Source organism: Aotus nancymaae, unplaced genomic scaffold (genome assembly GCF_030222135.1).
Source record: "Aotus nancymaae isolate 86718 unplaced genomic scaffold, 86718_ANA_hifiasm-v0.15.2.pri h1tg000049l, whole genome shotgun sequence".
Lineage (NCBI taxonomy): Eukaryota > Metazoa > Chordata > Mammalia > Primates > Aotidae > Aotus > Aotus nancymaae.
The window spans coordinates 251743-264989 of NW_026988463.1; the positions used below are offsets into that span (position 1 = coordinate 251743).

Sequence of the window (13247 nt, forward strand, 5' to 3'; positions counted from 1 at the left end):
GTTTCCTGCCTGCTGGCTCTACGCAGCTAATTCGCCTTCCCACATTAATTAAAGACCTTCTTAAGTACAGTGTGTTAAGACTGACACCCTAAACATTTATTTAGCTTTTATTTCCTGGGCTGATGGCCCATAGTTAGAGCTGCAGCCAGCTCCCCAAGAAGCTGACACCAGCAGACCCCTCTGTGCTGCAGCTTTGTGCTGTGGGACTGCCGGCCTCGCCGACCTCTTGTTTTATTGACTCAGTGACCAGGAGTTAAACTTTGGGATGTGCACGTGATGTTGGACGACAAGGACTTAGAAGCCGAAATCTACCCCTTGAAAAATGAAGAAAGAAAATCACAGGAAAATCTGGGAAACCCATCGAAAAATGAAGATAACTTGAAAAGCACGGCTCCACAATCCCAGCTCTCCCGATGCCGTACGGTGGCGTTTTTTCTTTCGTTGTTTCTCTGCCTTTTTGTGGTGTTTGTCGTCTCATTCGTCATCCCGTGTCCAGACCGGTCAGCGTCACAGCGAATGTGGAGGATCGACTACAATGCCGCTGGTGAGCCTAGGTTTCCCTGCCCAGTGGCGTCCAAAGCAGCTCTTCCCAGGGGTGGGGGGCAGAATTTTGTGTCTGTGAGTCTAGAAGTGGCCTTTAACAGTGAATCAACCCCAAGGGGCTGCCACTCTATGTCCGAGGTTTTCCTGGAGTTTCAGGGAGTGATAGAACATCGTTTTTTGGGTTTTTGTTGAGACAGAGTTTCACTCTTATTGCCCAGACTGGAGAGCCGTGGTGCGGTCTCAGCTCACCACAACCTCCAGCTGCCTCAGCCTTCCGAGTAGCTGGGATTACAGGCATGCACCCCCACACCCAGCTAATTTTGTGTTTTTAGTAGAGACAGGGTTTTCCATGTTGGTCAGGCTGGTCTTGACCTCCTGACTTCAGGTGATCCGCCTTCCTCAGCCTCCCAAAGTGCTGGGAATACAGGCGCGAGCCACTGCAGCACCCGGCTGAGCAGCCCTTAAATAAACATGGAAATACTGCCAGGGAGGCATTGTGGCTGGCTTCTGGTGCTCCCATTTTTAGGAAGGATGAGGTGGGTAAATAAACAAAAGTAGCCCATTTGGCTACTTTTCTTTTCTTTTCTTTTCTTTTTTTTGACGGAGTTTTGCTCTTGTTGCCCAGGCTGGAGTACAATGGCACGATCTCAGCTCACTGCATCCTCCACCTCCCAGGTTCAAGTGATTCTCCTGCCTCATCCTCCTGAGTAGCTAGGATTGCAGGCGCACCCCACCACACCCGGTTACTTTTTTGTATTTTTCTTTATTTTTCGAGACATGAGTCTCATTCTGTTGCCCAGGCTGGAATGCAGTGGTATGATCTCGGCTCACTGCAACCTCCATCTCCCGGGTTCAAGTGCCTCAGCCTCCCTAGAAGCTGGGATTACAGGTGCGTGCCACCGTGCCTGGCTAAGTTTTTGTATTTTATCTGTAGAAACGTGATTTCACCATGTTAGCCAGGGTGGTCTCCATCTCTTGACCTTGTGATCCACCTGCCTCGGCCTCCCAAAGTGCTGGGATTACAGGCGTGAGCCACCGCGCCCGGCTATTTGGCTGCTTTTCTAAATTAAAGAATTTAATGAAACAGAGCTGCTGACTGAAAGATACAGAGAAGCCTGTCATGAAATGTGAAGAACATACACCAGCTCGTGCGGTCGTCTTGCTAGGGTGCCCCAGCTCGCATTCTGGTTAGCGAAAGGAGAGCACACTTTGATTGCTGTGTCATGAATGTGGCAGTCTGGAGTCTTGGCCTTTATGAAAAGCAGTGGAGTCAGCCTTAGTCAGGACATTATGCTCCTGGGAGAACAGCAGCTGCAGTCAGCATGTCAGTGGGTGTGAGCACTGAGAGCCTCAGCGTGTTTCCTGGCACAGACTTGAGGGCTTCTCCAGCGACATCAATAGCATTTCTTGTTGAAACCTCACTTAGGTTCAGTTTGTGTTCAAGATTTACTGCTTAATTTGGGAAGACAATATATGTTTCTCTGTTTGTATGTTTTTTTTTTTGTTTTTTTTTTGCAGCTTTATCGTGCTATAATTTTTTTTTTTTTTTTTTGAGACAAGAGCCTCACTCTGTTGCCTGGACTGGAGTGCAGTGGCATGATCTTGGCTCACTGCAACCTCCGCCTCCTGGGTTCAAGGGATTCTCTTGCCTTAGCCTCCTAAGTAGCTGGGATTACTGGTGTGTGCCACCATGCCCGGCTAATTTTTTTTGTATTTGTAGTAGAGACGAGGTTTCACCATCTTGGTCAGGCTGGTCTCAAGCTCCTGACCTTGTGATCTGCCTGCCTCGGCCTCCCAAAGTGCTGGGATTATAAGTATGAGCCACTTGCCCAAACTTTTTTTTTTTTTTTTTTAAAAAAAAACGGGGTTTCACCATGTTGGTCAGGCTGGTCTTGAACTCTCAACCTCAGGTGATCTGCCCGCCTTGGCCTCTAAAGTGCTTGGATTACAGGCGTGAGCCACCGTTTTTTTTTTGTTTGTTTGTTTTTTAAGATGGAGTCTTGCTCTGTTGCCCATGCTGGAGTGCAGTGGCGTGATCTTGACTCACTGCAACCTCCACCTTCCCTGGTTCAAGCAATTCCCTTGCCTCAGTCTCGCAAGTAGCTGAGATTATAGGCACATGCCACCATTTCTGGCTAATATTTTTGTATTTTTAGTAGAGTTGGGATTTCACCATGTTGATCAGACTGGTCTCCAACTCTTGACTTTAGGCAATTTGCCCGTCCTCCTCAGCCTCCCAACCTGGACTTTTTTTTTTTTTTTTTGAGACAGAGTCTCACTCTGTTGCCAGGCTGGAGTGCAGTGATGGGATCTCGGCTCACTGCAACCTCCAACTCCCGGATTCAGGTGATTCTCCTGCCTCAGCCTCCTGAGTGACCGGGACTACAGGCACCCACTACCATGCCCAGATAATTTTTTGTATTTTTAGTAGAGATGGGGTTTCACTGTGTTGGCCAAGCTGGTCTCAAACTCCTGACCCCGTGATCCGCCCACCTCAGCCTCCCAAACTGGTGGGATTACAGGCGTGAGCCACCATGCACGGCCTCTAGATATATTTTATAGAAGTGAGTGATATCATAGAGTATGTACCTTTGGAGTGTGACTTCATTCACTTAGTGTGATGTTTTGCGGTTCAGTTCGTTCGTGTTGTGGTCTGTGTCTTTCTGTCGCTGGGCGGTGCTCCTGCCAGGGGTGCTGGCTGATGATCATCTGGATCGCTCCCAGTTGGGGCTCTTATGAATAATTCTGCTGTGAACATTCACGTGTAGATGTTTGTGTGGATATGTTTTCATTTCTAGGGTACATTGCTAGGAGCGGAATTGCTGAGCCCTGTGTAAGTTTATGTTTAACTTCCTGAGACGCTGACAAGCTGTTTTCCCAAGCGACTGTGCTATTTTACGTTCCTCCCCGCAGTGCTGAGGAGGCCTTTACTTTCTCCAGTCCTTGCCAACACTTGTTATTGTCTGTCTTTTTGATTATGCCCGTGTTAGTGGGTGTGAATTAGAATCTCCCGGTGACTAAAAGTGTTGGGCTCCTCTCTTCATATGATTTTTAATCATTCTCGTGTCTTCTTTGGTGAATGTCTATGCAAGTCTTTTGCTCATTAAAAAAAAATTTTTTTAAATTTCTTTCTTAGCAGGACGGTGGCCATGGAAGTCAGAATCTGCTATGGAGTGTGTAACAACTCACCTACCCAAAAAAAAAGAAAGTTCTTTTTTTTTTTTTTTTGAAACAAAGTTCCCTCTTGTTGCCCAGGCTGGAGTGCAGTGGCATGATCTCCATCACTGTAATCTCTACCTCCTGGGTTCAAGTGACTCTTCTGCCTCACCCTCCCTAGTAGCTGGGATTACAGGCACGTGCCACCATGCCCAGCTAATTTTTTGCATTTTTAGTAGAGACGGGTTTCACTATGCTGGCAAGACTGGTCTCAAACTCCTGATCTCAGGCCATCTACCCACCTCAGCCTCCCAAAGTGCTAGGATTATAGGCATGAGCTACCGAGCCTAGCTGTTTTTTTTTTTTTTTTTTTTGAGATGGAGTTTTGCCCTTGTCCCTCAGGCTGGAGTGCAGTAGTTCCATCTTGGCTCACTGTACCCTCCTCCTGTCTCAGCCTCCCAAGTAGCTGGGGTTACAGGCACGTGCCACCATGCCTGGCTAATTTTTGTAGTTTTGGTGGAGGGGGTAATTTCACCATGTTGGCCAGGCTGGTCTGAAACTCCTGACCTCAAGTGATGCACCTACCTCGGCCTCCTAAAGTGCTCGGACTACAGGTGTGAACCACCGCGCCCAGCCTTTTCATTCTCTTGATAGTATTCTTTTATGCATAAAAGTGTTCTGGATTTGTTTTGTTTTGTTTTTTTTGAGATGGAGTCTTGCTTTGTCGCCCAGGCTGGAGTGCAGTGGCGTGATCTCCGCTCACTGCAACTTGTGCCTCCCGGGTTCAAGCGATTCTCCTGCCTCAGCCTCCCGAGTAGCTGGGATTACAGGTGCCCACCACCATGCCCGGCTAATTTTTTTTGTAGATTTTTGGTAGAAATGAGGTTCCACCATGTTACCCAGGATGGTCACAGTCTCCTGACCCTGTGTTCCACCCACCTTGGCCTCCCAGAGTGCTGGGATTATAGGCATGAGGCGCTGTGGCCAAAGTTGTTAATTTTCATGAAGTCCGCTTTACTTTTTCTTTTGTTTGCTGTGCTTTTTTTTCCCTTTAAGACAGTGTCTTACTCTGTCATCCAGGTGGGGGAGTACAGTGGTGTGATCTTGATTCACGGCAACCTCCACCTCCTAGGTTCAAGTAATTCTCCTGTCTCAGCCTCCTGAAGAGCTGGGATTTTAGGCCTATGCCACCACGCCTGGCTAATTTTTGTATTTTGAGTAGAGACAGGGTTTCACCATGTTACCCAGGCTGGTCTCAAACTCCTGACCTCAGGTGATCTGCCCCCTCCCTCCCCTGGCTTCCCAAAGTGCTGGGATTATAGGCGTGAATCATTGTGTCCGGCCTCCTACACTTTTGTATCAAAGAAGTCCTTACCAAATCCAATATCATGAAAATTTTTCCTTTTTTTTTTTTTCTAAGAGTCGTATAGTTTTAGCTCTTATGTTTAGGTCTTTAATTCATTTTGAGTTCTTTTTTTTGAGGCAGAGTTTCGCTCTTGTTACCCAGGCTGGAGTGCAATGGCGCGATCTCGGCTAACCGCAACCTCCGCCTCCTGGGTTCAGGCAATTCTCCTGCCTCAGCCTCCTGAGTAGCTGGGATTACAGGCACGCGCCACCATGCCCAGCTAATTTTTTGTATTTTTAGTAGAGACGGGGTTTCACCATGTTGATCAGGATGGTCTCGATCTCTTGACCTTGTGACCCGCCCACCTCGGCCTCCCAAAGTGCTGGGATTACAGGCGTGAGCCACCGTGCCCGGCCTCTTTTTTTTTTTTTTAAGATGGGGTTTCACCATATTGGTCAGGCTGGTCACGAACTCCTGACCTCATGATCCGCCCACCTCAGCCTCCGAAAGTGCTGGGATTACAGGCGTGAGCCACTGCGCCCTGCTTTGAGTTCATTTTTGTGCATGGTGTAAAAGTAAAGATCCAACTTCATGCTGGGCCCAGTGGCTTGTGCCTGTCATCCCAGCACTTCAGGTTGGTGAGGCAGGAGGATCACTTGAGGCCTGGAGTTCAAGACCAGCCTGGACCACAAAGTCAGACTCTGTTTCTAAATTAAAAAGTTGTTGGGGGTTCAACTTCATTCTTTTGGTGTTTGAGTTTAGGGCATATAGTTTATTGCTTGAGTCCTTGAATGAAAGGAAGTATAGACCCTGACGGGTATGGAATGTGGACTGTCTAGATACCATCTGTTCTAGGGAGGGATTTATTTCTGATCAGAAGGTGCCAGGGCATCCATTCGGCATGCCCAGGATTCCTGCTTGTTCTTTTCTGAAGGTGAACACTGGGCATTGTCCCACCTCTTGTATTCTGGAAGGAAATTACTCATCCTCGTGAGGAAGAAGCCACCATCCTCGTTGGGTGACCTCAATGGGAGCAGAGAAGTAGCTCGTGTTGGACCTGACCGTTCCTGGAAACCAGGCATGGCCTGTGGAGTACAGTCTGGTTTTCTCTTTCAGTCACCTATGACTTTCTGGCTGTGGACGACATAAACGGGGACAGGATCCAAGATATTCTCTTTCTTTATAAAAATACCAACAGCAGCAACAATTTCAACCAGTCCTGCGTGGATGAAGGTAATTTCATTTCAACTGAAAAAGAGAAGCTCCATGTAGAAGGAGGAATCTTTGTTTTGGGTCATCCTCTCAGTGTTTGGGGGAAGCTGATGCTGGTATTTGTGAAACCCATCTCATCACCCTTCCTGCCAGGACTAGAAAGAGGCCAGGAGGCCCAGACCCAGCACTGCTGTGGCCACTGAGACCCTATGGGTCAGCATTAGAGCCTGAAGAGCCTACAAGATAAAGGGGATACACCTGGAGGGAGAGGCTCTGGCCCAGGATGAGGTGTGAGGAAGACAGGCCTGGCAGAGCGCACACTGGGGCTGCCCAGTCGCCCAGAGGTTGCAGCAGTGATGTGCTGGTGTCTCTCCCTATAGGCTTTTCCTCTCCCTGCACCTTTGCGGCTGCTGTGTCGGGGGCCAACGGCAGCACGCTCTGGGAGAGGCCTGTGGCCCAAGACGTGGCCTTCATGGAGTGTGCGGTGCCCCGGCAAAGGGGCGGCGAGATGCCTCCTTCCTGCATCCTTGTGGACCGACCCGGTTCTTTCACAGCGGTCAACTTCTTCACAGGTAGGCCAGGCTCAGCCCTGTGATCTTGAGGGTGGCTGGGTGGGAAGGAAACTTAGGGGAATGCCTCCAAGTGGAAGTCATGTGCCTCAGCTGCCTCACTGCACTGTGTCTGTCACCTCCCGTTACACCTGGCTGGTGGGCTGTCACCCACAGGCAGTTAGATATCACCTGCTATGGGGTAGCAGAGAGGAGGAGCGGCTTGGCCGCCAGCTGCTCCTGGAGTGTCTGTGGTGGCAGTGCCCAGGGCGAGCCCAGAACATGAACCTGCGCTCAGCCCACCCAGGAAGATAGGCCTGTAGGTGCCCCTGAGCCTGAGGGCGCAGGTCTCCGAGCCCCAGCGGAGCCGGCCGCGTGGAAGCACAAGCGTAGGAATGCGTGGTGCGCGGGGCTTTGTGTGCGTGGGCTCCTCGCACCTCATGGTGCTCTGGAGGAATTCTGTGCCTAGATTTGGTGAATGTTCACATTTCCCTTACAAGTTGTCATTTTAAGGGTATAGAGGAGAATAAAGAGCAGGCTGGAAATATTTTAAGAATCAAGAGATCTATCTTAAAAAGAAAAAAAAGGTTTGGATGAGAATGTGTGTGGGTGAGGAGTTGCGTTGGGACCTGTGGTCAGTAGACCCGCCTCCAAGCACACAGCTCCATTCCTACCTTCTCTGTGCAGGGCAGAGGAAGGGGCTGCTCAGCTGGGGCCTGCAAGAGGCAGGGGCTTCGAGAGGTGGGTGAGGTCAGGCTTTAGGCACTCAGGCAGGAGGGTCAGCATTGGCCCTGGATGTTCTAGGACACACAGCTGGGAGAAAAGGAAGGGAGAGCCCTGCGGTTCCCAGGAATGAGACTGTCAGCCTTTGGTGTGTCGCCACTGGGCCTCCATACGGAGGCAGGTCGTGTGTCCACCACTTCCGTGTGCTGCTCCTTTACAGGCACAGGAGTGCCGCCCTCCCTCCTGTTGGGATCTCTGCTTTGAGTGTGTGGTGAGCCGTGTGGTCACAAGGGTGACAGTTCAACAGGAGCCTGCCTGTCACAGGCTGTGCAGTTGCCAGGCTGCTGTTGAAGGGGACTAAGGCCTTATTCCGTGACCGTGTGCCTGATTTTAGGGGAAACCCTGTGGCACCATCCCAGCAGCTTCAGCAGGAATGCGTCCATCCTGAGCCCTCTGCTGCAGGTGCCTGACGTGGACAGCGATGGGGTCCCAGACTTGCTGGTTCTCACCCAGGAGCAGGAGGAGGTACAGCTCAACTTCCCAGACAGGATTTGGGTCTGGCCGCTTGTCGGGGACTCGCCAAGAGCCCCCCGTGCCCAACTCCCATAGACCCAGCATACTGAGGGGACTCCACCTCTACCAGGTGGCTTTGGGGCCTCCCCAAGAACGGTGGCACACACACTTCCATTCTGTACCATTGCAGTGCTGAGGGTGAAGCTCTGAGGGCTGGGAGCATCTGCAAGGCACCAGGGCTGCCCTGCCCGCCTCAGACGGCCTGTGCAGTGTGGAGTCACTGACCACAGTGTCAGACTCTGATGTGAACACCTCTGTCCTCAAGACCAAGAGCCTGTGGCCCCTCCCCCTTCCACGTCTCCTGTGGTACCGTGCCCCTCCCTCTCTTCCTCAGGCCCTGTGTCATTGCAGGTTAGTGGTCATCTCTACTCAGGCCGCAACGGGGACCAGATTGGCCTCAGAGGCAGCCTCGGTGTGGATGGGGAAAGTGGCTTCCTCCTTCACGTCACCAGGACGGGTGCCCACTATATCCTCTTCCCTTGTGGTATGTACCTGGCCAGCCTCACGGGCAGAGTGTGGGAGGGAATGGTGACTGCCCCGCGGGCCCTCAGGCCCTGCTCCTACACTAGAGGTGCTGGAGTCGGGAAGCCCAGGGCCTGGCCCCACGTGGCCCCGAGGGCTCCTGGTGCAGCTTCCCGGCGTGACCCCAGTGACTCCGGGCCCTTCTGTGTTTTGAATAGCAAGCTCCCTCTGCAGTTGGTCTGTGAAGGGTCTCTATGAGAAGGTGACCGGGAGGGACGGCCCGTTCAAGAAGGACCCCCTCTGGGAGAGCATGTTCAACGCCACCACCCACAGGATGCTTTCCCACAGGTGGGTCCGGGCTGAGACCTTTCTCCATGCAGAGCGCCCCACCACAGCCTAGCTCCCCAGCCCCAGTGTTCGGACCGTCTCTGTGGAGCCCAGAGCAGCCCCGCGGGCAGGGCGGGCTGGGAGTACCTCGGGGTCAGCCTGGGCTCGGATGGGAGAGACGTCAAACAAAAGCTGGGTGAAGAGCAAAGAGAAGGAAGCGTCCTGATGGTGTGCCTGTCCGTCTCCACGGAGAGCGGGCTCTTGCTTCTCTTTCCAAGCTGTAGAACTGAGGAACACAGGGATTGCGGGGCCTGAGAGGAGCCCCCTGAGATGGCGATACGGGAGCCCTGCCCCCACTGGGTGTCTGAGGCCTCCCCTGGGGACCCAGCACCCCTTTCTCCCGCTCTTCTGTGTAGCTCTGGAGCAGTGCGCTACCTGATGCACGTCCCAGGGAACACCGGCACAGACGTGTTCCTCGTGGGCTCGGAGGCCTGCGTACTGCTAGACGGGCAGAAGCTGACATACCGCTGGCCACCCAGGGCGGCCCATGTCCTAAGGTACGGGGTCCCCCCAGGAGTCATGCACGTGCTGCTTTTCAGCACCCTGGGCATGTCCCGTTGGCTGGTGAGGAGGCCACTCTGGGGGTGAGTGCCGTGTGCTGCTGCCAGGGCCTCTCGCCTGTCTTTGGTGCTGCCCCTTGCCCCAGACATCGGCTCCGTGTCCTGGATCCCGGTCCAGATGTGGCTGTGAGACTGAGGGGCAGACCTGTTCGCGGGCGCTTCCTTCATCTGTCGACTCGCTGAGAGCCCTTGTGCACACTTCCTCCCTGTTCTTCCAGAAAACCCATCTTCGGCCACTACAAACCAGACACCTTGGCTGTCGTCGTTGAAAACGGAACTGGCGCCGACAGACAGGTTCGCTGCTCTTCCTTCGGAGGTGGCATCTTTGTTCTTCGCTGAGGATAGGCTGCTCTGAAAGCAGATGGGGCTGTGGCCCAGGAGGCTGCTGCCCTCAGCGCCGCTAAGAAGGTTCTGCCTCCCTCAGAGCATCGGCCTCCGGGCTGGCGTGGCTGCAGGCACGTGTGCCTGTGCAAGCCTTCAGGGTTTCCCAGTAGCCCCCAGGATGGCCCCCACGTCCCCCCTCCCTCCCCAGATCCTGTTCCTGGACCTCAGCACTGGAGATGTCCTGCGGAGCCTAGCCCTCCCGAGCCTCCCTGGGGGTCCGCTGTCCACCAGCCTGCCCACCGCAGACCACCGCTCGGCCTTCTTCTTCTGGGGCCTCCACGAGCTCGGCAGCACCAGCGAGACGGTATGGGAGCCTCCCTCAGAGCAGCCGTGCGGGAGCCAGGGCCAGAGACCCAGGTTTGGGCTCCACCTGGGAGTGCCCAGAAGCTAATCAGTGCCTGGGCGACCTCAAATAAATTGAAGTCCAGTGACAGTCGGTCAGGATAGGGTGGTGGGAGCTGAGGGAGAGTGACCTTAGGGTAGTCCAGGGAGAGGCGCCAATGGCCTGCGGTGCCCCGAAGGGTGTGCCCACGCAGCAAGGACCAGGGTCAGGACCAGGTTGGGCGGGGGGAGCTGGGAGGTAGCTACAGAGCTGGGCCCGGCGTCTGGGGGACCCGGACAGGGCCCCTGGTGGACACGGAGCTCCAGGCGTGGTCGCTGGCGGCAGTGTCCTGCGGGAGTGCTCCGTGAAGGGCGTGGGGCCCACTGCTGGTTCTCTCCCAGGAGACCGGGGAGGCCCGGCACAGCCTCTACGTGTTCCACCCCACCCTGCCGCACGTGCTGCTCGAGCTGGCCAACGTCTCTACACACATTGTCGCCTTCGATGGTGAGTGCGGCCTCGGCCGGGGGCCCGGGTGTTCCGCGGGGTCTGCTCCAACTGGTCCTGAGCCGCCCTGACGGCTGTGTCCCCTACCCTGCAGCTGTCCTGTTTGAGCCAAGCCGCCACGCTGCCTACATCCTCCTGACAGGCCCAGCAAACTCAGAGGCACCTGGCCTGGTCTCTGTGATCAAGCACAAGGTGCGGGACCTTGTCCCAAGCGGCAGGGTGGTCCACCTGGGTGAGGGTGGGCCAGACAGTGACCAGGCCGTCAGGGACCGGTTCTCCCGGCTGCGGTACCGGAGTGAGGCGTAGAGGCAGGCCAGCCAGATCATGTGGGAGAGACTCTGCCTGCTAACACAATGTCCTGGAGAGTGGGCCCTTCCCCGGGTTTCTGCATTGACTCCACGACTCCTGGCCCTGGTGATGGTCTCCACTGGGTAGGAGCGGCCTTCCCAGTTCTCCGTGATCACACCCAGGGACGTGCATGGGTGAGGGGACACCCTGGAGCTCTCTCCTGCCCAGCGTCCTCCCTGGGTCCCCACATAGGGCCTCACTCTGCACGCAGCAGGGTCCCGCTCACACCGGGCAGCCTTCATCGTGGTCTCCCTGGGCCACCTTGGGCAGAGCTGGGCCCTGTAGCACCCTGTCCTTACCCGGTGCCCTCTCCTTGCCAGCTTCTCCCCAGGCCAGAGCGGCCAGTGTGTAGGAAGAGGCAGGGTGTCCCTGGGATAGGCCGTCCCCTACCCCCTCCTGCAGAAGTCCATTCCTCTTTTCCCTCCTGTGCTCCGTCCCCCAAGGAGTCATGGAACTCAGAGTGTGCCGGGCTTGGGGTAGCCTTGGGGCCACAACTGGAACCTGAGACAGCTCCAGCTTCCCAGCCCTACCCGGAGCAACAGGGGAATCCTCTAGCATGGGTGGTGTGACTTGGTTCCTTTGACCAGGCCCTGTGAGGAAGGGGGCTCTGGAGCAGGGGTCTCCCCCGACAGGACGGGTGGGGCCTGCTCTGGAGCAAGCCCACGGCTGCTCACAGGTGTCCTTAGTGGTGTTGCAGCATGTTCTGCCTGCATGTGCTGTGAATGTCCTGAGGAACTGGCTGTGTAATGCCTGTTTGGGTCGGTCTGTGCCCTCTCAGTAGACACTGGAGCTGCTTTATCCCAGAAGAGGCCCCTGTGCCCTGGTGGGCATGACAGGCGCCTCGCCTCTCCCCTTCCGGTGCTCACGCCCCTGGCTGTGTCACCTGATGCAGGATTCACCTCTGTGCCTTGCTGCTCCTGAGGCCCCAGGGCGGCTGTGGTGCTCCGTGCTGCTCGGGCCACCCAGGCCACGGAGCCCGAGCTTCATAGCCAAAGCAGCCTGATGACCCCACCCACCAAGGAAGAAAGCAGAATAAACGTTTTTGCACTGCCTGGAAAACCTGGTCAGGCCTGAGCCTAGCGTCTGTGTGTCTGCCGGTCTCTTTGCTCCCAAAGTAGTAAAGTGGATTTGTTCCTGGAGGAGTGACCAGGAATTTGCTGGCCAGCCTGGGTCCAGGTAGGAAGGGCTGCCGAGGAGGCGTGCACCCCCACCCAGACCTGCTCAGAAACTGGGCACCCGGCAATTCTGACAGCTTCAGGGGTCTCTAATTTGAGGATCCCTGCCCGACGAGCTGGGCACCCTGGTTCCAAGCAAGTGGGTGTGCTCCCACCTGGAACAGACGGTGGCCTCAGCACCGCGTAACCTCTGAGGGCTGGCTAGATAGCAGCGTGAAGCCATGACGGCGGGGCCGGGCTGACCTCTGGTGACCACGCAGGCAGGAGGAGCCAGGCAGTGGCTTCCCTGAGAGGCAGCTTTGGGTGTGGAAACTGTCAGGGGCAGACAGGTGCTTGAGAGAGCCCTGCAGGAGTGTCCCGTGGGTATCCAAGTGTGAAAAGCCCTGCTCCAGAGCTGTCCGGGTGGGTCCTTGTTCCTGTCGCTCCTTGCCACAACGGACACGGGGACTGAGGCTGAACAGGTGGGTGCCCTCCTGCCAGGAAGCAGTTCTCTTGTCCGTGAGAAAAGTAACCCAGCCCAAAAGGCCTTGAGCATGAAAGGGCCATAGGGCTCTGGGGACAGGGCCTGTAAATGAGAACCACTGGGCGGGCAGGGTAGGGCTGGAGGGAGAGGGGAATGTTCACTGGGGTTGCAAAAGCTGCCCCCGACAGCACAGGAGGGAGTGCAGGGGGTTCCCAAAGGGAGGGGAGACGCTGCAGGTTACAGGAGCAGCTGTACCCCTGGCCACTGAGGGGCAGACAGGTAATGAGCCCCGCCCTCAGAAGCAGGAGTTGAGGGGCTGGGCCAGGGGGTGTCATTGGTGGTGGGCAGAGGTTTCCCTCCCTTAGTAACAGCCTGCACCCCTTGACTGTGAAGAAGGGATTCTTGCCCTGTAGTCACTGTGGGCCCTAGAGGGTCTGGGCTGTGCCAAGACATGCCTCTGCAGCTCTGTGGCCTTAGGGCAGGCTGGGGACAACTGCCCTCCCCACAGGCCTCCTGAACTGAGTTTCCTCACTTTTCCCCCT

The 13247-nt window shown here is 55.1% G+C and overlaps 1 protein-coding gene across 2 annotated transcripts in view; it reads left to right on the top strand.

The window, feature by feature from the left end:
* The window catches only part of FAM234A (family with sequence similarity 234 member A), a 29591-nt gene that overhangs the window by 15224 nt on the left and 1120 nt on the right, over positions 1–13247 (top strand). Inside the window, exons 3-13 of one of the 2 annotated variants that reach the window (XM_021675126.2) lie at positions 244–544; positions 6161–6277; positions 6637–6828; positions 7922–8052; positions 8452–8584; positions 8781–8910; positions 9306–9446; positions 9728–9803; positions 10042–10197; positions 10617–10719; positions 10814–12126. In XM_021675126.2, the coding sequence (XP_021530801.2) occupies positions 277–544; positions 6161–6277; positions 6637–6828; positions 7922–8052; positions 8452–8584; positions 8781–8910; positions 9306–9446; positions 9728–9803; positions 10042–10197; positions 10617–10719; positions 10814–11025 (1659 nt within the window). In that variant the 5' untranslated portion in view covers positions 244–276 and the 3' untranslated portion in view covers positions 11026–12126. Of the gene's footprint in view, positions 1–243; positions 545–6160; positions 6278–6636; positions 6829–7921; positions 8053–8451; positions 8585–8780; positions 8911–9305; positions 9447–9727; positions 9804–10041; positions 10198–10616; positions 10720–10813; positions 12127–13247 lie in introns of those variants that run through there. The other variant, XM_021675129.2, reaches the window with a different exon arrangement.